General features: G+C 41.7%; 1 protein-coding gene across 5 annotated transcripts in view; it reads left to right on the forward strand.

Moving 5' to 3' along the window:
* Positions 1–27,480, forward strand: part of PLEKHM3 (pleckstrin homology domain containing M3) — a 126,261-nt gene that overhangs the window by 36,245 nt on the left and 62,536 nt on the right. For all 5 annotated transcript variants that reach the window (XR_013183019.1, XM_077181289.1, XM_077181290.1 and 2 more), the window contains 2 exons: positions 1,540–1,733; positions 13,199–13,262. Coding sequence is in view for 4 of the 5 variants with exons in the window: in XM_077181289.1 (XP_077037404.1) it covers positions 1,540–1,733; positions 13,199–13,262 (258 nt within the window). In the remaining variant the exon portion in view is untranslated. The remainder of the gene's footprint in view (positions 1–1,539; positions 1,734–13,198; positions 13,263–27,480) is intronic.

The raw sequence follows: 27,480 nt of genomic DNA on the forward strand, positions 1-27,480 counted from the left end.
GCAGGGCAGGTGGGTGAGGAGCCCATCACTTTGACAGAGGCTTAAAGCAAGGAGATAGACAAAGACAGAACTGAGCACCTGATCCTCCTGGTGGGAGGAGCTGGTCACTGTGCCAGGCATTCACACACCTCCTCAGGAATCATGGAATATGTCCTTTAATTTGCTCGTTGGTGAAAGAGGACTAATAATTACATAGATATGGAAGTTGCCAAGGGATTGCTGAGATATTGTAGTCAGATAGTTATTGATTGTAAAAGCAGATTGTTTAACTGCAGTTTTTTAATGCACTGCAATAAGCATAATAAAATATCAATGTTGCTAGTGTTAAAAAACTTGATAAGTTTGGAGTTTATGGAATTTTGTTCTACAAAATCTGAGGTGCTTTTGTTGTAACATTAGCTCTGATTCCACTCAGATGTCACAGTTCTTTGTACATGCAGGATATTAAAAAAAAAAGAAATTAGTGGGGTGCTTAATGTAAATAGGTGGGATATTTAATACAGCTTCAGGACCTGGGAAACGTGTGGAGTTATGGTCTGCTATATTTAAAATGGCACATCTTGTTATCTGTGTAGTTGTTGGGGGAAGGCTGGCCTTGGCATATTTCTTAGATTTGTATTAAATGTTGTGAAAAGGTTACATCTGGGGCTTGCTTCCCCTGTCAGTAGCTAGTTACTGGTGCTGGTTTTGGAAGTGGTGCTATTTATAAGGATGTGTATTGTTCTTACCTACAGCCCCAGAAGGGAAATAACTTCCTAAATCTCAAGAGGCTGTAGCATGTGTGCCCTTTCTACTTTTGTTAGCCTAACTCATCCCTCCCTTGTCTCAGTGTAAACATTGACTTAGAGGTCCAGGAGGACTAATTGAATAGTGGAACCAGTAATATTTCTGTGGCAGAGTTTCAGGTGATTTGCAGCTCATTTCATGTAATCCTATCTTCTCTTTTCCAGCTGTGATAAAATGCAGAAATCAGGAATGAGAGGGAATTTGGCCTTTTCACTTAAGGAACAAGAGTCCCTTCATTTATCGAGATTACAGTAGCTTTTTGCAGGTGGAGATAAAACAGGGCACTATCATGAAAAATACATGAAAAACTTTTTGCAGATGGAACTTTGGGAGTAATACCAGTAAGATTCAGTTTTATTTATCTGTATTTTAAAAAGCACAACAACTTGCCTTTTGCCAAAAAGAAAGCCGCGAACAAACAGAAAAATATTACCAGGGAAGAAACTGGTTGTTCAGATTTTACACTTTAAAAAAAATCTAGTAAGCTGTGTTACTGTGCAGCAAAAGCATATGTGACTGCAGATATCACTGTACTTTGGGTAAGTAGCTATCTCATACATTCAGTTTTGAAGGGCTTGAAGAAGTTTGACTTGGCTATAAGCAGAGAGAGTTGGATCTCTCTCAACTCTGTCTCCATTTTTAATTGGTAACAGACTAAGTTTTTAGATGCATAGAATAGCTGACACATCACAGAGGGGGAAACGTGCTTAAAGAGTTTGGAGAAAAGCCTAACTAAACTGCTTTATTTTTTAGGTGTCAAAGCAAGCCAAAGAGTTCCTGGAATATGTTTATGAGGAGCCATTAATTGATATCCAGCAGGAAAATCCCATGTTGTACAATCATGCTGAACCTCTGGCAACTGTTGTCCGCCTGAGACAGCAGCTGAAATCCCTGCGAGCCTACTTGTTCAGCTGCAGGGCAGCAGTGGCTGAGGATCTGCGGAGAAGGTAAGAGCCACAGCCAGCCTGCAGCACAGGGATGCCATGTTCCTTGGCATGTTGGCTCTCCTGCTGCCTGTTTTGTTTTCCCTTGCACTCTGGTTCTGAAGGCATTACCCATTTAGAAAGGTGTTGTGCTATATCTGACTTCCCTGGGAAGCTGGGTTATCCTCTGCCAAAGAAAGTGATGTTTTAGGGTCTGAATATCTGAAGTTGTTCTTGACAGCTATTAGCCCTGGGGCATCACACATTGTGGTGAGCATCTTTTACTCCTCCTCAGACTTTCTGGCTGTGTGTGAGTATTTTCAGTCAGATCTGCTAACTCATGCCCCCTGCCATGGCATCACAGTGAGGTAATCACTACTGGTATCTTTGAAATCTTTGTCACATTGTGACAAAGCATGAGGGGGGCCAGAGTCTTTCCAGCACCTCTGCTCTCCTCTGTGGTATGACCTTGCCAAAGGCAGAGGTCAGATGCAGTCCCCTGGCACCTGACCCAGCACATGATTTATGCTGGTCTCTTGCTCAGCCACTATCCATGAGATGGCTGCACTGAATGTTTTGTTTATTGGCAAATACATGGTCACAGCAAGCAAAAGTGTTTCATATTGAGTTTGCTGTGGTGAAAACAGGAGTTTTATAAAAGGTGAACTTCATTTTAGACTTCATCTTAGTCCATTCAGCTGCTACTGCATTTTTCTAACAAGGTAAAAACGAATAATTTTCTTAAAACTGTCAAGCCACTGTTGTGGTCTTAAAAAGGCCACAAGTAGTTCTTGGTGTGGATCTCCAAAAGAAATGTGTCTGCCCGTGCCATACTGTGAAGTGAGTGGCTCTGGGCACATGCAGCTGACCTGATGGATCTGTAAGCATTTGTGTACCCCAGTTTTTAAGACAAGACTTCAAGTAGGAAAGCCACTGCTTTGAAATGGTAAGCTGCCAAAGGGCAAGGAAGAAGATGACATCAGTGACTGTGTTTTGAACACGGTATTCTAGGGACCTGAATTCTTTGGAAGGGAGAGGAGACTGAACTAGTGTCTTTATCCCAGGTAAGGAGAGCTGGGCTGCTTTTGGATACATAACCTGTGTCATTGCTTTGATGAACTACCTAGAACAAGTAGGAGAAGGATACAGCAACAGGTTTATGGAGAGCATTGCACTGTGGGTTAATATGTGATTGTGTGTTACTACTCAATTCCTGTTATTTGCTAGGGCAGCTTACAGCATTTTAAAAATTAGCATGGTTTTCTTTTACTCCAGAGGATGGTATTTTCTTGCAGAGCTGGTTTTCTATGCCATTCTCTTCAATAAAACTGAAGAGAAAAGAAGATTTTTGAAGGTTGTTCAGAAGAAGTAGAAGAAAGAAAATTATGCTTTCTGATTAGTATTGAAAAAAGTAATTATCTTATTAAAATAGGCAGAAGGAGGCAAGGAATTCAATGGACTTGGGTAAGACAGTAAAAGAAGAGCGTTCAAAGGAGGCCTAGCATAGCAATCAATTAACTAGAGGTAAAAAAAAGGATCAGGGAAAGCCAGGAGAAGGAGTTTCAAACAAGGAAGAAATCTCACGAAATTGTGTTAATGAAAAAATCAGGACAAAAGAGGAATAACCCAAAATCTGCCTCCAAAATGAAGAAATGACAATTGCTAAGGAAATAGAAGAGGGAGTGGACAAAAATGTATCACAGAAATGTGAGCATGCTCTTTTGGAGCAGAGAGGAGAGAGAAGACATCCCTGTGTCAAAATGAAACGACTAGAAGGAGAAACTGGGAAACAAAAATGCTCCTGATACTCCTTTTTCTTATTCTTCACACCATCTCCAGTTAAAGCTGTGTGGTGAAGAGAAGGGCCCCAGCCCAAGAAAGGTTTGGTTTTATACTGGGGAAGCATCTCCAGTTGGATAGGACTTGCTACAAGTGTAAAGGAATGTGCACACCTTAGAGTCTGCCTCCTTCTTGGTTTGTGAAGTCTCCATTGAGGTGAATTTGGTGCTCAGTTGTTTCCTCAGATGTCACCTAAGAGATGTGCAGAGATGAGAAGAGGGAAGTTCTTTTCCCATAAGGATTTATTCCTTGCACAAAATGCTCCCAATGGCTTTGCTGCCTTCATCCAGTATCCCGGTGTGCAGATGTTCACTACCAATGTGATGACTTTATAGAGCACAGCTGGAAAGTAAACAAAGAAAATATGTGATTTTAAATTTTCTTTTGGCTCATCCCAGGGGCAAGTTGCAAGAAAAGGAGGAGTTTAAACAATATGGTGAGACAGCATTCCTAAATTTAGTACTGTTTCCTAATTAAAAGTGAAAGATGGAAAGAGAGAATCCAGTTATCTGTCCTCCTCTAAAAACATTCTTTTTCTGCTTGGTCTTCACCTTAGTATGTGAATGACTATTAATCACAAGAGAGTGAACACAGCATCTTGAAGACCTGTCAGGCCCATATAAACAGACTGAAACAAACTGTTAATATTGCTGTCTACAGAGAACTAAAAACAGACTGATTAATTGTATTGGCACCTTGCTGCCTCTGGGACACTGATAGAGCCTGCCTTATTAGGGAAAGGCAGATCACTCTGAGGCTTCTTTTATTAATACTATTTGCATTATCATCTACTTTAAATCTATACCTTGCTCTTCAGCCCAGATCACAAAATGAAGATGGCAATGAAGTTGGAAACTCTTGGTGTCCTCTGTGAAGACAAAACTGTTTACAATGCTAACAGTCACTTTTTTCTGAAGAATTCCAGATGGCTATAAACCAGGTTAGCTCAGGATCCAGTTAGCTTAAATGTGGAAATGCTATTTATAATGTTTGGTGTGCCTAGATAGGTACTTTGAGAACTTTGAAACTTGGCATCTAGCAGGGAACTCGGGACTGAAACCACGTTGTGAACCTTGAAGACGCAAGTGACAAAGTAGAAAGAAAGGAAGGAAAAGACAGAAGAAATCCTTAATTATAGTAGCTAGAAGGCTCACAGTAAAAATGGTCTTTGTCAGTTATAGTGATTTATTCTCACCTATTGCTCCACTGGATTCTACACTTTTATATTTGCAGGGGGAAAAAAATAAGGAATATGGACTTGTCTGGGAGGTGAAATAAGGCCCTCCACCAGCATGTATGAGCAGTGTTCCTCTGATATTAGCCAGATGAGGTTCCCAGCCTGTTGCCGAGCTCCCTGTTTTACAAGGGATGTTGTTATGCCTAGTTATCTGTAACTGTCAGTATTGCAACACATCATTTGACTAAAATGTCTTTACTGAACAAGTTCTTGCTTGTTTTTGTTGTCTTGCTCATGTGGATGCTGCTCAGGCAGAGGCATACAGGACTGAAACCTAGAGCCAAAACAGGGTTAGTGCAAGTGGAGCTGTGCAGATCCCACCACCACCTCAGATGGGGAATGAATGGCCCAGACAAACCAAGATGGAGTCATTAAAATGGATGGCTGGGAAGGAAACAGAATCTCTGAGTCCATTAAATAATTAGGGTATTCTATGAAACTGTACTGAATGATGCAAGTTCTGTTCTGGGTTTGCTTTGTTCTTGTCATGATTGAAGATTCTTCAAGTCAAGGAACTGGCAGAATGATTTTTGGGGTAGTGTTCAGATGCCTGCATATCTACTGTAGGGTAGGGTAACCTAGGCCAGTCTTGGGGCTCCATCTGGGGAGCCCTCTGGCCTCTCTGCTCTCTCAGCTGTACATCTAAACTTGCAGTTCAGGTGCTGCTAGCCCAGATACTTTAGACAGATGGTAGTGACACAAGGTAAATGTTTTGCAGCACATTCCCCTATGCATTAGTTCTTGGTGTAGTGCCCTGGTACTGTAAGTAAACTTGAATGGTGGTGAGAAACTATATGGACAAACTTCCCTCTTGTTACTCATCTCAGTCTGATACCATTTGTCTGTCAGCTCCAGAACAGCAATACATCAGTTCTACCCAGCAAAACTCCAGTGCTAGATGCATCACTTAGCAGGCTCTAGTTTGTGTTCCTGTGTAGCAGGAGGAGGTTAAAGGTACACCTCCAGTGCTCCAGATGTGTGCTCTTGGCTGAGCCTGCTGGTCTGTCAGCACAGGGTGGAACAAGCCCAGATTCAGTTATGCTGAACAATAGAGTCCTGTCACTTCCTACACTGAGGCCTTAGACATAACACTTCTGACACAGGAATAGATTACTTTCAAAATATTTGTGTGGTAACTGGAGGACCTGTCTAAACACATCACAGGAATACTGATTGATCTAATGCAATCACTATACCTCCAAATACCTCATGGATGTGAAGCTGGGGCTATGTCATCTTTCAGACCAAGGACAACAGAAGGTCATTAAGTCATCTCCAGACTGTCAAAGGAGACTCCATTTTCTTTGCAATGTTTAGGCCATTTGGGGAGTGGAAAATTCCAAAGCAGGAGAACAAAGATACAGATTCTGAAAGCAGTAAACTGCAAAAAGAAAGTTTGAGCAGGGATGAAACAGAAGGTTGTGGTTTTGGGGCTCTGAGATAATGGCAAGACCAACAGAAGATGAAAATTTGTTGCATGGGTGGTTGGAAAGAGGGTGAGAGAGAAAATCATTCAAAGAGGATATCTACATATCCTTAGAGGAACAATTATTAAGACCAAACAACAAACCAAAGTGAGGAAAGGTGAGAAAATAAATGCAGAGAGGTATGCACAAGGCATTTGTTGTTTATTTAGATCCTGCATGTCTGTAGTCATTGCAGTGGCTGAAATAAAATTGCCTGTTGATGGAGCTGATACAAACAGACTATCTTCAGCTCTTTGCTTCAATTCTTTCTTTTGGAAGATGAAACTGTGCACGCAGGATCTTGCAAATTAGCATCTTAAAAAGTGTTTGGCTAAAACTGAGGGGATGGTGTTAGGTGGAATCTGAGCTTTCATTTCAGCTAGAGGTAACAAACAGCTGAAGCATTGAGATGTGTGCCAGAGCAGCCAGGGTGGAGGCAGTGCTGCTGTCTGTTCATGTCAAGGGAAGGTCAAAAGCACAAGCTAATGCTCTACCATGGTAAGCATCAGCTGAGGAACATGCCAGAACTTTCCATGGTAAGTCTTCCAGAAGACAGGTGGGTCTTTCAGTTCACATTAGTGTTTTATGATCTAGAGGACACACCTGTGTAGGGATGTAGAATGTAAGAGAATAGTGCAGAAGGCAATCTCACCCCTGAGGAGTTGCAGCTGTACTAATTACCAAAGATTAGGAACAGGCCTGCCCTTAACAGGCCACAGCTGTGTCCAATGAGGATGAGTGCTATAAAAGAGTGGGTTAGCTGGTTGAGAAGGGAGCTGGAGTTTTTTTGGTTGTGCTATGAAGAAGGAGTCAGTGCTGCGAGGAGCTGCCCATGAGAAATCCCTGAGAAGGTATTGAACTTTTGCAGTAAGATAACAGCACACACCTGTATCTCCTTGTCAAAGAGAGGAGTGATATTACATCATTTTTACATTGGTAATTTCCATTCACCTTTTGAGACCAGGTTGCTTTCAAAAAAACAATTATTTAAAAACAAGTTCCTGTTAGATGTGGACACCATGTTAAAAATGACTTGTGCCATTTTTATCCCTGTATTTTTATATCAGAACTTCCAGCAGCAAAGTGCAAAGGTTCAAGAGTGCCTGACAAAAGCAGAGACCATTTTCTTATTCTTAATTTCAAATTAATTTGGGGCTCTAAATTATTTTGATTTAAAATGAAACTATGTCTCTAATTCTCTTTTCTGCTTTTAGTAACAGTGCTACTTGATTCATGAGTTAGATCTGTAGTAATTCTTGTCTTTCACGATGTTACCATAACCTTGCTCAAGGAACCACAAAGGAGAGGGAGTTGGTGTACTGCATTTTAGTAGGAAGTTTATAAACTGGTTCAGGATTGCTGGTGGATGGTAAGAGTAACTGTTTTAACATAGGGGTGCTCATGGGGAATTTCATAACAACATAAAATAACACCTTACCTTGACATGCTTGCTAATAAATCTAGCATTTAGTGTGGGCTGAAGATATGTGGGAGTGACTCTTCCCAGAACATAACCAGAAGTGTTCATACCTCATGAATGTGAAATGATTCACAAAAGCTGTTTTGCATAAGGTCATAGAGTTAGAAAAAAAATCTGGTATAATGCCACAAGAACTAAATGAATAAGTAGTGTTTTGGTTTGGTTTAAATTCATTCATTTATTTTTACCTTTTGACTTTAAAATCACTAAGTTCCCAAAGCTCTACTTTTCTGAGTAACTTTAGGTGACTGGAAAGTTTGGGTTCTTCTCTCCCAACAAACTTACAGGAGCTAAGATTTCCAAGGAAATACAAAATCAAAAGCCTGAAGAAAGCTATAAGAATTAGCAACACTGGAAAAAATCCTGCCTTTGCCCCTCACTTTTGATGCCATTCTCTACCTTAAATTGACAAGGTCCATATCAAATGAATTGCAAGAGAAAACCTGGCAAGAAATGTTATTTATCTTGCTGGGTTTTCTTGCTAGTTATCCCAAATACACGTAAGATAAATATTATTTATCTTATGTGTATTTGGGATAACTAGCAACTCACTGATACCCCTCTGTACTTCTAGAACCAAATAGTAAGTCTGAAAATTTGGAGCTGCTCTCAGAGAGATCAGACTGCACACAGGTCCTGCCTGCCGGCCCCACACGTGGCTGCAGCTGGTGCTGGTGCCTGGCTGCCAGGTCAGGGCCAAAGAGGGCTCTTGCCCCTTGTTCAGGGCCAAAAACCCACGGAAACAGTGCTCATCAGCATGTGCTGGCCTTCAGTTGCTTTACTGTGCAGGTTGGTGCAAAGCTCCAAAGGTGTGAGCTGCAGTGCCAGGGTATGAGCTGTGCTGCAGGAGGAAGCGGACTTGGTACCCTGGTGCTGTGCCAGCTGTGGGTGTAGCAGCTTCCTGCACAGGGCTGGAGGGGAGGCTGAATGCAGTGCTGTGCTGGGTCATCTGCGTCCCCTGTGAGTCACAGCTCAGTCATACACTTCTCAGCGTGGTCAAACCAGACACTCCTGGCTGGCACATGAAACCCTGGTGCCACCTTCCCTCCCTTCCCCCCTCACATCCTAGGTTTTCAGGGGCTTTTTTGTATGAAGGAGACTTGGTTGTGCCCACCTGCCACCTAACTTGATTTCTTTTGATTGCACTATAAAAAGAAGAGTTCCCCCTGCTTATCACGTTTGTACTTTGGTTATAGTGTCAGGCATAGGCAGATTAATTGGTTGTAGCTTTAGCAGAGCTGTCAGGGTATTTAACCCATTGAAGAAAAATTACCTAGGCTAGCGATAAACAGGCTTTAAATGTAGAGCAATTACTCAGTGCTAACAAAGCACCATGACTGCACACTTTATCCAAATGCAAAAAGCAAACTCTTATCAGTGGTTCTGTTCGCAGGAGGACACTAAAAGATAACCTTTGTTTGTGGAAATACTTACCTGATAAAATCATCCTAGAAGGAACAGATGAAATTTCTGTCTTGCCTGAAGGTTGTACTTCAGATTACAAAGTATCAAGCAAAAAAAGAATAATAATCAGAAAATGAGAATGCTCATTTCTTTCTTTTAGTTGGATCAAAAGTCCTGGATGATGTGTTTCTTTTCTGCTTGCATTGATTGTGTTTATATCTAGGACATAACAATAAAGCAATTTAGAGACCTTTAACCAATAGAACTTTGGTTTTCATTGTTCACAGTAGCTGGCAAAGCTAGAGGCTGGTTAGCATTGAACTTGGTTTGTTCATTGCAGGTTAAACCCTGACTGGTAACCAGGGTTTACAGTACAGCAGTCCTGTGACTCACCAGTGGTGAAACTGGTCCGGGAGTTTCCAAGCTGGGAAAGCTTAGGAGGTGCTTTTAGTGGGACATGCACTTGATGCCATTTGCCTCTCAGGGGTCACAGGTCACATTCTGAAGCTGCAGAGGTTTGAGTTTTTATTGCGATGAGTCTTAACGTCCTGCGTTTGACCTCTGTCTAATTCACTCCAGTTTCTTTTCTGTGTTAAGATTTGACTGAAAGGCTACTGTTTATTGAATGCTCTTAATTGACCAATTTAAAAAAAAGAAATCTAGTTGTATCACATCAATCAAAATATTTACAAAATTGACATATTTTATTTTCCTTTCAAATGACTAATCGGAGATTTCCCATTTGGTGTTTATAAAAGACCTTTATATTAAGGGAAAAGTAATATTCAGGCACGTTTTGGTCTTTTTGTATCCAGGCCTTGTATTAATCTAAGCATGCTCAAAGCTCCTGATGCAACCTTGTGCAGAAACTAAACACATATTTTCTAGTGAAGTGTTCCCAAATGACATTATCTTAGCCTGCTCGGGGTCTCTGTGAGATTTTTGGACATGAGTGTGATTTTTGGGTTGATCTGGATGCCTTGTAGTACTTTGTCTGGATGCTAATGCTATGGTGTGGTGTTTGTGTGAGCCCCATCTCACCTGCTGTTCTCTACTGACTTTGGTTTCCTTTGAGCAATTTCAGTTGTAGGTGACAGAAGGACAGAGATAGCATAGACACTACTTTCCTACTGGCTGCATGGGAGGAGGCCTCTGTGTTGTGAAGCAAGAGGCTCTGAATTAGTCCTGTATGTCTCCTACTGAAAAGGACTTTATATCAGCCATGACCTCATTAGGCTCAGAGAACCTGTGCAGGCAAGCAAATGGTTGGAAACTGGCCATCAGTCATTTTCTTGCTCACTGGAGGACTTGGTCTGTATGGATTTCCTGCCCCAACTGACTTGCTTGCATTTTATGAGGTTTTTTTTGGAAAATGTGTTTGGGTTTGGTATTTTGGTGCCTGTTATACTCTTGTTCCCCACCCACTAGAGGCTGACAAAAACTGGCAATGAACAGATGCATTTTTGGGAGGTGGCTTCACCACTTACATTCAGGTAGCTGTTGAGCTTTGGGTTTTTCTTTCCAAACAGGACTAATAGGAATTTTCTGGAGAAGATCTTAATTGCAAACATGCAGCACAGCAAGACCTGTTTTTGTAGAGTTGCTCAGCTTGCCACAGGTGTGGTGAAAGCACTCACTTATATGAGTGGGGGCTGAGCTGCCTCCTTCTAGGCAATTTCAGGGTTTCACAGCCATGGGGCTCTGGTTTACACCTTTGGTGGTGTGAGCAAATGTTGAGGGAGTGTTTTGCACCTCTGCATTTACTGGGACTCATGCAGGGACTGGCCTGGTTACTTCATGACTTCTGTAAATGCGGTTGCATTCGTGAGCTTTGGCTGCCTGGCTGTTCCTCTGTGGCCTACCACAGAGAACCTCAATTTTAATTGTTCAAGTCAATAGAAGGACTGCACATCTGGAGCTGCACCAGCCTTACTTACTGAGGGGTTTTTTTATGCCTCAGTTCCTGTAGCAATGGAAATAATCGTGCCCTTCCCTTAAGTGCTGAGTATATGTGTCTGTATATAAAAATATATATGTATGTATATAAATGTTTTGCATAAAACTAGGAGGGTAATGCCTACTTTTTTTTTCCTTGAAGGAGATTTGGAAGGGAGGAGGTGTGTGTTGGATACCAGCTCTGCAGAGCTATTGCTGCAAATCAGCATGTTTTAAGGAAGGGGACAGGTAAAGGGATTTGTCACCAGGGCCTATGCTGGCTGAGACCTGTCTGACAAAGGAATTTGGTTGATCATGAGTTTGCTTTTCACCTGCACACTTTTTACTAGGAGTTAGAACTTGCAGGAAATAAGGAAATAAAATGCCATCCTTGAAGGCAGGGGAGTGTGATGTTAGTCATCAATACTAGTCATTTACAGTTTTTGCATTATGGGCTATTCATGCTATTTCCTGAACAAGAAATGTTTCATTAGCTAATTGTTTTCCTTAGCAGAGCTGTAGGGGCATCAGCAGATAATACAGTTTCTGGCAAAGCTGTTTAGTGCCTTCCTATATGATAGGGGAGAATGACGGTAAATTTTAATGAAAGAAATTCTATCTGAGCTGAAATAATAGTAATGCTTCAAAATGTTGTTCAGAGTTGACTCCTTATCTTTTCATAGGTCTGCTATGTGCAGATGAGCAATTCCAATCTTGCATGTTGTCTGATGTCTGGATTTTGACTGTTTTGCAGTGGTCTTTGACATTGTACCAAATGTATTCTGAAGGTGTGACGCAGCAGAGCCACTGCAGCACAGTCCCCTGAAAAAGGAGCAGGGACTACAGAACTGAAAGGGAAAAATGGCAATGCCCTAGTGAGATTGTAGCTGAGAATTGGGTGGGTAGAGTGGATATGCTTGGTGAGTGAGAAGGAGCAATGGCACAGTCCTGCTCCAGCAGAGTGCCATAAGATGGGTGGTCTGCAGTTGTCAGTGCCTTGCTTGCAAAACTCTTCTCCTCCTACCCCAATAAATCTTACATTTTTTTCAAAAGTACAAAAGGAATTATGTATTATTTGTACTGCCTACCTTAGCAGCAGTGAGAGGTCCTAGCCCCTTCAGTACATACAACTTTGAAAAGTATCAGTATAGGGCTGTTGTTTAAGACAACTAATGGAATATCAGAAACGGAAGTATTTTCATTATTTCTTAGAATCTGTATTCTGTGGAAAGATTGCATTTGGTAGTCTTATTCTCTTGTTCTGTGGTTTAGCTGGTTATGTCGTTGCAGCTTCTCTGTGCATGCACACAAAATAGATGTTCTTTTTCTGTTCCTGACATCTTTATAGCAGATACATACGTTTTCATAAACGTTTTTAGTTAATATCCACTTAAGTTCCAATGTTCTTTTTTCCCTCTGTGATGTTATATTAACCCAGTTTTTCATTTTACTGCCTATCAGTCTAATTAGGGCATCTCTTCTCTGTTCAGTTTTCTGTAATTTAGCTTTACTTATCAGGTCTGTCAGTACATAAGCAATGGCCTTTCCTGAAACCCTGGCAAATGTAAGGTAAACATTGCTTTCTTAAGTAAGTCATTACAAAGTCTATACCAATACATATATTTCTGTATGGAAAGGGGAATTGATATCGGTCAACTTGATTTTGGAAGAACAGTATCTGCATGGCCTTTTTCCCCAATATAATTATTTCAGTTACAAAACCATAAATCACTTGTGAAACTAAGTGTTATAGCTTTGTAGCAGACCAGAATCTTGTCTCAGACCATAAGAAATACTTCTAATGTGTTGTTTGCATTATTTATTTTTATTGCTGCATTAATTCTTTATAAAGACTCATCATCTGTGGTCAGAAAGAGCTTTCAGTGGCTGTTAATGTCTCAGTATATGACCTGACAATATGAGAATGACACTGGCACAGAAATTACTCTTACTGTGGGACTATTGTGCCCATGCAGAAAACTGTAAAAACAGGTGGTGCTTAGAGGGTGGTACAATTCTAGTTTCTTTCTCTCTAACATCAGTGTCCTGTTGTTATTTGGTGGGGAGAGGAAGCTTAGGAGTTTCCCAGTCAAAAAGGTGTGACACATACCCATTTGTCTCTTTTCAGGATCTTTCCCAGAGAGTATCTTCTTCAACAAATCCATCTTTATTCTCTGGCAGATCTTCAGCAGGTGAGTGTCTTTGGTTTATTCTACCTGTTACACACGGAGCCTGTTCTCACCTTCAGAGCTAATTGTACATTTCCCTTCTAAGGGAATACCTGTACTTCCAAGCTGAGTCTGTAGTTTGTAGTTTAGTATAAAAATGAGTTAACAGTGTCATTGATTAGGGATGAAAGTCTAGAGCATCAGTGTTCAAATAGGGATGGAAAGAGACTGTGAAAGAAAACTGTAGTCTGTAAAGAGAACTTTTCTATGAGAAATTTTTCATCTGCTCAATAAATTCTCATCAGTCTCAGCCCATAGGTGACAAGCAGTACTTACTTCTTTGCTTGAAAGAGTAGTTTTTTGGGAATTTTGAAGTTGGTAAAGACCCTAATGCAACATGATTATTTACAAATCTGCTGAGCATTGCCATGAGCAGGAGGCAGGGTGGAACCTAACCCCACCCCCCCTTCCCCCCAAACCTCAGCCAGCCTACTACACAGAGCTGAGCCATGCAGTGTTACCATGACAGATGTGACCATGGGAGAGGTCATGTGCCAGCAGAATTTGTCTTTGCGTTGTTATTGATTCAGCTAAGCAAGAACCTTGAAGTACATTTACCTGAAAAGCAGAATTTTATTATGTAACAGATTAGACAAGAAGAATTTGGAAAAAAGAGCTGTAAAAGGGAGACTAGGGAATCTAAGGTGAGTGTGCTGCAATGCTCAGATGCACAATGGAGGAAGCCATGAGGTGAGATGTGCTGGCTGACCTGGGCACCTCTGTGTTCACACTAATGCTGCTGCCAGTGGTGTGTAAAGCAGTATTTTAAGCTTCTTTCACCTGTTTCCCTTCTCTAGTGGTGTCTTTTCTGCAGGATAAGAGTAGCATAGTCAGCTCTGGATGTTCAGCTGACACATTAGGTTGAGGTAGTTCAGATGCCCCTCAGAGCTGGAGACTACAGAAAAACAGGAAACGTGGCTTTTGTTGCTTGGTAAAATCACAGGCTAGAAATTATTCCATATATAAAATAAAAAGGCCGGTTGCCTGAGGTCTGAAACTGCTTCCACATCTTTTCAGCATGTTCTGCTATCTCATCTTTAATAATCAAGCCATGAAAAAGCGAGCTACTTAACTCCAGAGCTGCAGTCTCCCTGGTGGGCCTGTCTATTAGCCCCCGGTGCTTTGTAAGCTGCTTAATCAGTTCCTAACATTGGTAGTAGATATTTTAGAAGCAAGCAGCAGCTTATCAAGCACCCTGGGGGAGAGAAGGAGGGTAGAAGTCATAATTCATGCATTGATTTAGCACTTTCCTGTTACATGTTTCTTTGTGTTTGTGTTTGCAAGACACCTTCTCTTCCCCTGAGGCGCCCAGTCCCAAACTTATCATATTTAGAGGCAATATAATTTGATTATAATTTCTGCTGGGGTGGGTTAAATTACATTTGCCTTTTAATCTAGCTATATTCTTGTTGCGAGCATGGAGAGGGTTTTCCACATTTCAGAGGCTCCAAGTTTGAAATCTGATTGCCTGTTTTTGTCAAAGTGGATCCAGAGTGGAAAAGAGGAGGGCCCAATGAGAGTATGAATCCAATGGTCAGATAAATACTAATACCCTTAACAGCTCCTCACTCCTGAGTGCTTTGCCCCTTATTGCTGCTTTCTCCCAGTTGCTCATCATTTTCCACTGACCTGCAGTTTGGATAGTTTTAATCCTGAAAGTTTTTCCTCCTTTTGATTCCTCTGCTGCCTATTTCCTCATATCCATGGACTGCTTTTGCACTGTTTCCTGCTGTCATGTAGATTGCATGTGTTTGGGGAATTAACTAAAAGGTTTATTAAAGATTAATGGAAAGATAAGGCATGGTGAGTGAATTAGAAAAGCAGAGAGGGGTAATCTGCAGATATAAGCAACCTTTACCCTGGTTAGTCCCAGCTCAATTCTGATTTGCTTCCTAGCTAAGTTCCCTTTAAAGATCCTAGAAAACATGGTTGTTTCCTACCTAGCAGCTGAGTTTCAAAAATGGGGTTTGAGGGTCTGTTCTTAGGTCAGAAAGGTTGAAATGCCTGTTGGCCAGTAGATGAAGCAGTTTATAATACTACTCTAAAATAAAATCCAATATCAATCTCTTGCCAAGCCTAACAGGACCTAGCTATTATGAGTCTAGCAGAGTATATAGTATATACTTGGGCTGTCTGGTGGTCTGGGGATGGTTCTCACTTGGATCCATTTGGATCAGGCTCTAGTGGGGAAGACTTTGCTGTGAGGTTAAAAGCAGAGTGAAAAAAGAAAATTGGAACAAAGTGGCCTTACTTTTGGAAATTTCCCAAATGCTGGTGAGGCAGTTGATTTTGCTCGTACTTGTATTGTTAACAAATGCTGGTGGTGCACATGTGAGTAACCAAGAGGCAGCAAGTGACAGACTTTATTTGTATGTACACACAAATGCATACCTGGACTCCAGAAGGTTTTGCTGCAGCCCAAGGCCCCAGGGACTACATTAAAGTTTACAGAAGTCTATCTGTGGCATTCCTGTGGGTAGATGTTTTTAGAATTCTGGTGTCAGCAGACAAGATAACTGATGAGGTGTGTTCAGACTGAATAGGCAGAAACACCAAGTGGGATTTAACAGGCACAAACCCCACAGCTTGCCTGCTCTGCCTCATTGTCTGCACTTGTTTGTCTTTGCAGCCTCGTGTCATCTGCCCTGCATCACCCATAACCCTCTGCATCTCTGTTAGGCAGTTTATCCAGGGTTATTCCAGTCAATTAAAGCTTTCAAGAGGGAGATCTCCACTTGCTAGGAAGCAAGTATTCACTCCTGAATTTGCTGGTGTTAGCAGACATAGTATCCTGGAAAAATGGATTTGTTTTATAGACCGTGATGTGCTGTTACAGTCCAGGATATTTTCATCCTAAACCTGCTGGAGGTGTGAACTCTTCTCTGCTGACATTACTGATAATTCTGTGCATATATAGACAGAGTTCATGCAACAGGAGTTAAAAACTGTCAATTTATATTTTACAGATGTGGTTATGGGGCTGCTTGTATTGAAACTGACAATTTTTACACTGTTAAATATTGGTTTGGACCGAAGTTGACTCAGACAAGAGTCTTGTATTTCTTTTGAAAAGTAATTCTGGCTCCTTACACTACATAATACGTTGATGTGAGCTTTTGAAGTAAAAGACTAGAAGGCACTATTGTAGTGATTTCCAAATTCAGATGGTTCATCCACAGAGAATTAACTAATGTCTTGCCTTTTTTTTAATGTTAAATAGCAAGACACACAAGTGCACAAAAATTATTGCAGTGATGCACAGGAAGTTCTACCTGAACATGAGGAAGAACTTTACTGTGCAGTGACCATGCATGGGAACCTGTTGCCATGGGTTGTGGAGTTTTCCCTCTCTGCTGGAGATATTCAAGAACTGCCTGCACACAGTTCTGTGCCACATGCTTTTGGATAACCCTGCTTGAGCAGGGAGGTTGGTCCAGATGACCCACTGTGGGCCCTTTTAGCCTTACACATTCTGTCATTCTCTGATGGTCTTTCCTGTTGAAGCTCTCTTAATCATGCCAATTATTTCATCCTGGTTATACCAAGTCTAAAAGATACAGTAAAATGAAAAGGATCCACATAAGGGCAAAAATTACTGGATGCCAAGGATGGAAATTGTGAGCAAGATGGGAGATTTAAAAAGATGATAATTTGAAGACTTGTTTATAAAGGAACACTCAGGGAAAAATAATGAAGTGACAAAATATGGGAATTTAAAATGATGAGTTGAATTACTTTAAATCACTGTGTAAATACTGTTATTCATAATATAAGTGGCTTTCATTTGGTTTATCTCCATTTACTTTGGAAGCAAAGTGACATAAATTGCATTAAGGCCATTTTCATTCTGAATGTGTATGTCCATACAGGGATTTAATGTAGTATAATTTGTCCATTTTAACATAGTAGATAAACTAATCTGTTGAAATTTAGTTAAAACATTATTGACTTCAGATCAACTTTCCTGACTACCTGTAGATGACCCTACAAATAATGTGAAGAACAGTGCAGAGAAAGGATGAACAGGAGAGCCCTGTTCTCACAATAATATGGCACAGATCACACAGTGAGTATGAGAAATGCATAAAAATCCAATGGAATCCTTAATGGAAATGCTTCTCTGTAAAACACAATGAGTATGAGGAGTTTAATGCCACAATAGTGTCACTGAGGCCAGAAATGTATCATCTTTGAGAGGATTAAGTATCCATAATGAGAATATCCACAGTTACAGTACATAAAATAAAGGGATTATAGGATTTCAGACTAGACATACTATACTGAAGGGATTAGGAAGATGTCTCCCCTACTGACAGACAGATCAATGATTTCATCTTCCTCTGACGTTTGGAACACTGATTACACCCAGCACTGATTACAGCTCCCGGGAGCATTTTGGGCTTGCTGCACTGTTGGTCTCACAGAAGCATTCCTCACTGGGAAATCTTAATCTTTCTGGTTGAGCTTTTCTGCATATAAGGCTCCCTAACTAGAGTGTGGGGAATAAAATGAGCTTCAATGAAACGAAAGTTCTACCTGATTTGAGCCTAATATATTGTTAGAGTAGGATTAGAATGTCTTAGAAGAGCAAAGAAATCATTAGATCTCCTTCACTCCTCCAGGCTTTTAACCCACGCTGTACTTTCATTGCACCTCCTAGACAGAAGTGAAGGAGTAGATCAGAGATGCTCTTTCTACTATTTTTATACGTGCAAAGCTTTAGGCTGATTTAGACAAGTTGTTGTCTAAATCAGTTGTCAGTCAGTCCCAACAATAGCAAAGGATGCAAGATGTGGACTTCTTTTGCCTTTTACTTGCTGTTTTTTTCAGAAGTAAAACTTCTTTTCTGATAACTCAGTCCTCATACCATAGCTGGTAAATGCTTAGTATAGATAGGTAACATACAGCCTGATGAATTCCAAGCCCATCAGTGTTGATGTCCCTGCCCAGCAGTTCCTTTTATTGATACAGTAAAAGGATGGGATGAAGCATCTGACCCACATAGAGCCTGTGCACGTGGCTGTATTGATTGAAAAAAATGGGGGGTGGCTATTATGCTTTGGGCTTGCTGTAGTTTCAGAAGTATTACTGAATTAGGTACACGACAAACACCCTCCTGCTCTCGGTGCATGTAGCTGAGCCTGTGAAATCATGAGTGCAAACTGACTTATATCAGTGAGAGAGTCTGTTGCTGTCATTTGTGTCATTCAGGGATTCAATATAAGCTGTATCATCTTAAGCTTCTATTTACCAAAGAGGTTTACCTATGTAGCTGTACCAGCAAATTCTTTTAATTTTAGGCAAGCCCTTTTTCTGCTTAAGGGGCAGGAGGTGGAAAATGAGAAGGACAATTAGGTTTTGGGCAGGCCTGGCTATGCTGAGATGACTGAAGATTTGTCAGTCACAGTTCTCTGTGGGAACTGACTGTGCTCAACAAGGGCAGCAAAATGCCAGGCACATCATCTGTGCCATAGCAGCCACAGTTCAGAGTTCAGCACTGTTGGGAAAACATTGATTCACAGCTCCAGCCTCCCAAGCAAGGGTTGACACAGTGTGTGTGACAGAGGTGTGAGTCCTGCAGTGTGTTACTACCAGTGTAATAATACCAGATAGTTGCCTACATGAATTATGTAAGGATGCATTGTAGACCACAATGGCATAATGTCAATAGCTGTCTTTATGAGCTGTGCCTGATTGACAGTGTTCTAAACTAAGTATGTTAGCAGAGGAATATGACAATAGTCCTAAGATGGGAAAAACATACAATATCTCTTCATAAGTATTAAAAGATCTGATAGCAAAGCAGCAGTTAAGCAGCTTGTCTACTTTCCTGTGGCTGTGGCTCCTTTATCACTGAATCACAGAATGGGTGAGGTTGGAGACACCACAGTGTGTCATCTGGTCCAACCTCCCTGCTCAGGCAGGGTCATCCTAAAGCACCTGGCACATCACTTATTTTTGTCACTCCCTGGAGGTTGCCAGCACTGAGCTGCCTTTCAGTAGAACAGGAAGCTTCAGGTTAGCTGATATTCCCTGAGTGTGTGTAATTCTCAAAGTGCTGACAGCTCTGGTTACAATCAGTGGTAATGGCAGTGATGGTACTGGCGTTTCCTTTTTACCTCAGCTCTGCTGGGGAAGGGAGTTGCTGTCATTCAGAGTGGCTCTCAGGCGGAGAGCAGGGCAGAGCCAGCCAGGCTAGGGCATGAAGAGCTGGTTAGGAGCATTTTGGCAGGTGGCTGACAGGAAGACAAGTTCATCTGAATTAGGTGTTGCAGACAAGTCTAGAGATCCAGCAAGATCGTTAGTAGATATTTTTAATAGTAGGACTAGTTCCAGCACTGCATGAAACCAGAATTTTTAACAGGGTTTCTTAAGTACTTGTAGCCCTTTTCCTTGTGAACATGTAATCTAGGCCTCTTGGGCTAAGTGTGGCTTTTTAGAATGAAATTCTGTTTAAAATGACCCAGTAGTGGTGCCAGGGATTCACAGGAGCTTTTGAGTTGAGATCTCCAGAGATACTTTAATTTTTTTCAGCCTGTAGAAGCAGTGGCAGTAATATAAGTCACCCTTTTTCTGCTGCCTTGTGCTAAACAGGTTTCTTCTGTTATTTTCTGCTGTGCAGAATGAAAAGCCCACTACTGGAGATGTGGATTAGCAGTGTGAAAGATTGGGCTCTGAACTCATTGCTCTACTTCAGTTAAAATGATGATTTGGGAGAGCCAGCTGGGTGTTCCTCCAGGACTAGCATCCTGAAAAAACAGATTTCCCAAGAAATAAAATAGTGTCTCAGGGCTACCTGCTTGGATGAGAGAAGAACTTGTTTTTTTAGATTTTTCTTTTAAATATACTTTATACTCACAGAGGTTTTTTTCAGAGTAGCCCTAGCCATTTTCTTGGTATGTTGCTTTCTTGTTCTAAAATCCTTCAGAGATGGATCCTTAAAATGCCCAGATCCAGTCCTATGCAAGGCAGGAAAGTGTCTAATTTTGTGCTATCACTCATGAAATAACATCTTGCTCAGTGGGCATGTAGAGTCAGTTGATATCTCTGCAAGCAATTGCTTGCTTAATCTTAAAAAAAAAAGCGTATATATACTCTCTGCCTGAATGCATAATTGCTTCTGTATTTAGAGTCACGTATGTTTTTAAGCTAAGTAATGTGCTTTCTGTTTTCTACCAGCCAAATTCCTGGTACTCTTTCAACCTTGTTTGATTAAAACAGCCTTTAACCTTTGCTTGACTACCTTTTTCTTAAAACAACCTATAATTCATCCCTGCAACAAGATCAGGAGAGCTCAGGGTGTGACAAAATTGGCATGTAGCTGCCTGGAAACCTTGAGGGAAGGAGAAAGGAGGAAAGAGGATTGAAACACAGTGAGTGTGAGTCTTGTTGCAGAGCTGGTGGGGGAGCTGGCACAGGTGATTTCCTGGCATGTTGTTTATACTGAGACAATTCCATCTCCTCTTCACTTGTGTCAGCTTGCATCCAGAGACCTGCTGAAATTTCTGGCATTTCTTCCTTTCAATGAGAAGAGTGGGGGAGGGCTTGGAGGAACCTTGTCATCCTCTCTGTCTCCTGCTATAAATTGACTTGAACTGTCACCAGTTTGTTTTTCCTCTCCCCCAGCCAATGTAAAACTCCATCTTCACCTCGCCCCCTGCCTATGTATGCTTGTCAGAGATTAGCAGTGTTTGCTCTTGACCTTGTAATTCTTCCTCTTCGCAGTGCCTATTTTAGTAGGGGCTAATTTGTGGAGTATCTCTCTAATAGCAAATTAAACTGAAACATATTTAGGGGTTTGCTCTGGAAGGACTGTGAACAGCAAATGGCTCTGCCATCAGCACAGACTACCTGATGCAAACAAGTCAAAGGCAACTTCTGATTTCTGTTTATTCAAATCTCACTCCTTTAGTTTCCTCTGCTTTAGTTTGATTTATTTGGCAGTTGGTTTTGTGGGGTTCTTTTTGTTCTTTGCAGTGTTTATTGCAGGGTTTCCTTTCAGGTTGCTCTCTGCCCTGTGTGATGAGTTAGTGCAGCACAATGCGCGCTGGTGTCAGCAGTGGGTGAGCAGAGTCCCTGGCTCGCCTGCTCCTGCCCACCCTGCTGTCACCTGTACCACAGGCTGAACAGGCTTTTGGGACAGAGAGGGACTGTGGAGGGTGTAAAGGGAAGAGGAGGGAGAGGGTGGGGTGATATCACTCTTGCTGTTGGGAGCAGCTGGGATTGGGGCCCATAGCATGCTTGTCACAACTGAAGTTACTGCTGTATTCTTTTTTTAATTTATTGTATAGTGGTGCACGGTGACCGATTGTAGTGTGCATGCACACAAATAGTAAGAGATCATTCTTCCCTTAAATCACCTGTAATTTAAATAAACAAGACGGGCAGTCTGAAAGAGGTGACTGGGAGTCAAAATGGAGCAAGGAAAGCCAGCTGATTAGTATATTGCACAAAAGATCTGATATCTGCCTCTCTGCAACTTTTACCTCATGATCATCCTTCCTCCTTCCATTTCCCTTTCCTCTGAACTAAAGATTAATTGTGCATTGAAATTATAACAAGAATTTGTGGTGTTAAGAATCTGGCCAACGGAAGAGAAAAAATCCTCAAGGAAATTAGCAGTCCACAAGCATTGTCTGTTCCCTAGATATAAATGACTGGGAACTTCCCAGCCAGGGAATGTTTTCCCTTTATTTTCTCTGCAACTTGTACTATCCTTAGCTAAGCATATTGTAGTATGCTTGTTTCCAAATCTGTGTTTTTATCACAGAAGTCCTGACCCCACTGAAATCTTTGTGGGGCAGAGCTTGCATTTACCATTTCGGCTTTAATGCCCAATTTTCATGTTTAATGAATGCAGAAAATACTTGCTTGTTATCCAGTAAACAAACAGGAAAAGGCAATCATATTTTTCCTGTACCCTCAGTCCACTTTTGCTTGTCCTGACTTGTGACAAAGATTACCTGTGACAGACAGGAGAATTTGTCAGAAAATGGTTTCTGAACTAGATGTTGCAATGTAAGGATAGGAGGTAGAGTGTAAAGATCCTGACTACAGCAGAAGATCTGAGGTGGGCATTAGGAACAACTTCCAGTTGTTCTGAGCACTGGACTGTTGTGGTATCTCTCTGGTGAGAAGTTTTTAAGCAAGTCAGACAGTCAGTTTTGGTTGTGCTGGAGGGTGAGGAACAAACTGTTCCTGGATGTTTCTAAAGGTGTTTTTTCTAGGCCTGCTTTCTTGTATCATTGGTAGCTCCTTTGAAAGCATATTTCTCATCTGTCCTGGAGGTGAAGAAAGATTACTGAATGTTTAATCCTCCTCCACAAAGCTTCTACTGGTGAAATTTGGAGGGTAGTGAGCATCTAAGTGGTGAGTTGAAGACAGTCTCTTCAGGATATTTTATCTGTCTTTTATTCAGTCCAGGAAGCATGTTCTCTGTGGTGTTTTAAAGTCCAGGCAAAGCTGGAGCTTACCTGTTAGGAAGAGGCATGATTCAGACCAGCTGTTTCTGGAGAGGTAGAAAGAAAACAACCAATGGGGGCAGAAACCTTTTCTGCAGAGGATGGTGGAAAGCTGTGCACAATTGTTAACTGCTCATTCAGGTAGCTTCCTTCTGCCAGACATGCCTGTGACATTATTCCTGTGAATTAAAGTACTTTCCATCTCTTCAATTTATGTAATTGGGGATCATGAATGAGTTTCATGTCCACCACTCCTTCTATTTTCTCAGTGCCTCTTGGCCTTTCATGTCTCTTCTGCATTGCGTCAGTGCCTCCTGGCAAATTCTGTCTATGTCTGTCTCTCAGATAGAGCCAAGTGTGTGTCTGGCCTTGAGAAATAATCATAAATTTTGTTCTGTCAGGAGGAGAGACCAGGACAATCCAGTTTAGATTTGAACCTGTAGTTCAAGGTGTTTTAGGGATTTCATATCACTTAACCCATACCCTGCAGGCATCACTTGTGTCTGACATGTGGATCAGATTGGAGGAATAAGAGCAACAGATTGCTCAGTGCTTCAAAAGAAGGTTATGAAGCAAACCTGTCTTTAAAGAGAGTACCTTCTAATAAATGTTATCTGCAGAGAAATACACCAGTCCCTGCATAAGTAGTTAATGTTACTGCTTCAGTGTTGGCTCATAAAACATCTTTATCGCCTCCATGATGATAATGATTAACAAGCTGATTTACAAGGGTGGGGTCACAAAGCCATTTGGCAAATTTAGCTTGTCTCACAGTGACAGGAATATAGAACCTGAGTTTTACAGTATTTTTACCACTTTACCTGGAATACTTAACCCTGGTGGTCAGGCTCTTAGGCAGAGCAGTAGCAGCAGGTTCTCCTTTATGAGGATAATAACCAGAGTTTCCTCCAGTACTTCTGATACCTGAAGAAATTTTAGGTCTCAATTTGAGGATTCAGGAGTGCTGGGGACGTTTCACAGGTTCCCATCTCAGTGTTTATTCCCTGATCACTTAGCCACAGTGAACTGACAGTGTTTACAGGCACACTGTTACATGATGCCTCTGGTTGACTGCCCCTTGTGCAAGAGCTGGCAGAATATCTACCCAAAGATGTGTGTAGATTTATCTTCCTACTCTTAGATTCTGGATAGCTTCTGTTAAAATATCCTTCATCTGTTGATTCTCCATTATCTTGGATCTTAATAAGGGATTTTTTTGTTTAGACTGTGTCAGATTTTTCTTTTGTTATCATATGGTAGGAATTACTCTGAGTGCCAGATTTAATTTATAAAGTATTTTAATCCAGAAACACTTTATGTGGTTGTAATATACCATGACACTGTTGAGAATCTAGACTTCTTAACCTTTGCAGTTTCTCACATTGAGCAAAACGGTGTATCTGAAAGCTCAGCAAGCTGTATTCCTTTTACTGTCTGTTCTGACAGTCCTAATGTAGGTGATTAAAGATACTTATGATCTCCATTCTAGGTAAACATCTACTGCACTTTTAGAAGTTGGTAAAAATGCACAGACAGGGTAGGAGTTTTGATGACTTTCACTCAAATTCACAACATAGACTCCTGCAGGGATGGAGATCTTACTCAGTACCTTTTGCTTCTTATCTAGTAATGCTGACAGGAGCCCTCCCCTCAAAACAAACACTCACTGACCTCAGAAATGTTTGAAAACTGTGCTGTTTTTTCTTTCCTGTCCAGAAAGTTCATCATATCTCATAGACTTCAGTGCTGATTTATGTGGCCATGATGGAAAGTTTGGGTATTTCTGTGGCCCTGATCTCCTGGGTGGGTGGAAGGCTATTGCAGGTGTTACTTGAAGTGCTGGTGGATCATTTGTCCTTCTGTTTCTACACATCTCTCCCCTAGTTCCTGCTAAAGTTGTTGGGTTATTACATCTGTGGAAATGACACACTCTGAGTTAGGAGGGGTCTTCCATGCTTTCCTTGTCTAATCAATATGTGATTGCTTTTCAGTTAGTCCCAGCTAGAGGCTTCTATTAATGTCTTTTGTAAATTGAACAACTCTCAGGAACAAACTCTAGTTCTGTAATAGTTTTTGGTCTTGCTCTGTTTCCCAAACAGAAAGTTATTACAAGTCATGAGTTCAGGTTACCATCTCTGGGTTAAAACTCTGAACAGACTTGAGATGTTCTACCTCTGTTCCCTTGGCCACTTTTCCAGTTTGGTTTTTAATATGAAAGCATATATTGCAACACCACGTTCACGACCTTGCTCTCCCATGGGACTGGTTTGTGCAACCCTCCTTCATGCTGGGAAGTAGGTTCTCATACAGGGAGTTTTTGTTGACTGAACAGGGAAGACAAAGTGACTTGACTTCTCTGCTGTGTGTAATGGGAGCTGGGGTTTGTGCTGCATAGAGGCACAGCTGGGTGTGGGCAGTGGGGCCTTCAGAGCTGACTTCTGCCAGCCCTGTGTTCAGCCCAGGGAGCCAGGATGAGGGATGGAGTCAGGACAGAGCTGCAACTCCGCGTGTGCCAGAGGTGAGGGGACTGCTGTGCTGTGGGCTCAGAAATGCTTTGTGAAGGTTAGACACAGGGACTCTGATCACAGGCCCCTGGGAAACACCTGCTGCTTCTGAAAGTTGTCTGTGAGCAATAGCCCTTTTCTGCCTATGCATTCTGGGCCACTCTGGCTTGGTGGATGCTCTGGTCTATGGCTTTGCAGCTGTTGTTCTCTAGGGACAGCTGACTATCCATTTGTTTGTGAAAACGTCACCTTGATAGAGCAAGGGAACTATGAGTAACTTCCAGTCTTTGAATGAAGGATCAGGAAACCTCTGGGGGCGAGCAGCCCTCTTGACAAATAGTTAAGCTTTGACTGATCACACATTGCCCTCATAATCATGTTAATGTGATGTATCCAAAGGGACTTCAACTTGTAGCACAGCCACTGCTGCCTTTTATCTCCTGTCTTCCTGGTGGATCAGGAAACGCATAACCCAGTGCATGTGTCCTGCCTTCCCACTGTACAGACTCTGGTAGCCTTTGCCAGCGTTGGCTTGTCTGCCAGTGTTTGGCAGTCCCTGCATTTCCCCCTCACCTCACTTATTCTGTGCATTTGTTTCTTCAGAATTATACTGCTCCCCAACTGAACACAAAGATATACCAAGAAGAAAGTTTGATTTACCTTTATTCATAATATTGACTTGTTTGGGAAGCTTCTGTTGCAGAAGTCATCTAAAATAATTGTGCCACCACCCTTTCAGCACATGTTCAGATACTTTTCCCCTTTCGTTTCTCCCATTGCTGCAGACAATTCTCTGCCTTTCCCTCTTGCTTTTCAGTACAGCTTGAACTTTCCCAAGCTGGGTTCAGGAGGCTGGGCAGGGGGCAGGTAGCTGCTCCTGCTGGATTTCCTGGTTTCTCCTCTCCTCCTGGCAGCCCTGGCACCTGCAGCCAAACTCTGGCCAGAGGGATGGTCTGCAGTTTGGGCAGGGAACCTGTATGGGAGGCTCCTCCAAAACACAGCTTGTCCCATTTCAGGTGGAAGATATGTGGCAGTTACTGTAAAAAGCAGTGTTTGCTTTGCTGGTTTAAATTGTAAGTGCTTTGAGGGCAGGGCCTGGCTTTTGTGTATGTACATGTGGGTGTGTATTTTTATACAATTCCTGATGTGACACACACAGGAGCTGTGTGCAAAGACCATGGCTTTCTGTCTTGTGAAGCTTAGAGGAATGTTTTTCCTGATCCAGAGAGATGAACAGTGATTCTGATCTGAACACTGGGGCTGTTCAGAGAGACAAATTGCTTTGGACTTCTGGACACAACTGTTTTCCCTCTGCTGTCACCAAGTAGTGTACCCCAATGTATTCCAGGTACAGCAGTGATAAGCATGGCCCTGTGTCCACAAGAATGTTGGAATGGATTCCTTGGCCAGTAAAGGAAGGAAAAGCTGCATTGTACCCTCTGTCATTTGCTGACTGGGATGCCATCATTAACCACCTCTCACCCATAGTTTTGACCAATTAAACAATTGCTCGCTCTAAAAAGAGTTTGGATTAGAAACAGACCTTGCTCTTTATGTGTGCTGTAAGTAGAAGAGAATCTGAACTCAGAAAAATTTTAATTTAAGCTTGATGCTTTTTTTAAGAGACAGGCATTTTTTTTTAATCCTTTGCCAGGTGTATGCTGAGACATCCCCTATGTTGAAGAGATAAGTCAAGGGTGAAAATTTCAGTTTCTCTTCCTTTGGCATACTCTTAACTTAGTTTTATGCTAAGCTGCCACACTTCTGAAATGTGATGTACTTTTCTGCAGCTTGTAGTGTGTGATTTCACAGTTTCTCTGTTTTGTAAACTTATTTTGTAAACTGAAATGTTCTTAGGAAAGGTTCAGGTCAAAGCTTAGGAGTGACTCCCGCAGTGAGAACAGATGTGTGCTGGATTAGACTGCATGGGGGCTGTGAAGTCTTCATCACTGAAGGCTTTAGGAACAAGTACAGCTGTAAAGAGTGATGTAAATATTGGTGGCTCGGCCAAGACAGCCTCTTGAGGTCTTTCTTTTCCTCCCATAATTTCCATGATATCTGGATAATGCATGATATTTGACTATCACACTTCTATTCTTTTATCACTTATGTTTCCTTGAAACTCAAAATCAGATTCTAGCAACAACTGGGAGAAGATCCTGGGACTCTTCCATCATGGTTCTGGGATGTCTAAAATGACCAACTCTGGACCTCTGG

The sequence above is a fragment of the Agelaius phoeniceus genome, chromosome 7 (genome assembly GCF_051311805.1).
Source record: "Agelaius phoeniceus isolate bAgePho1 chromosome 7, bAgePho1.hap1, whole genome shotgun sequence".
Classification (NCBI taxonomy): domain Eukaryota; kingdom Metazoa; phylum Chordata; class Aves; order Passeriformes; family Icteridae; genus Agelaius; species Agelaius phoeniceus.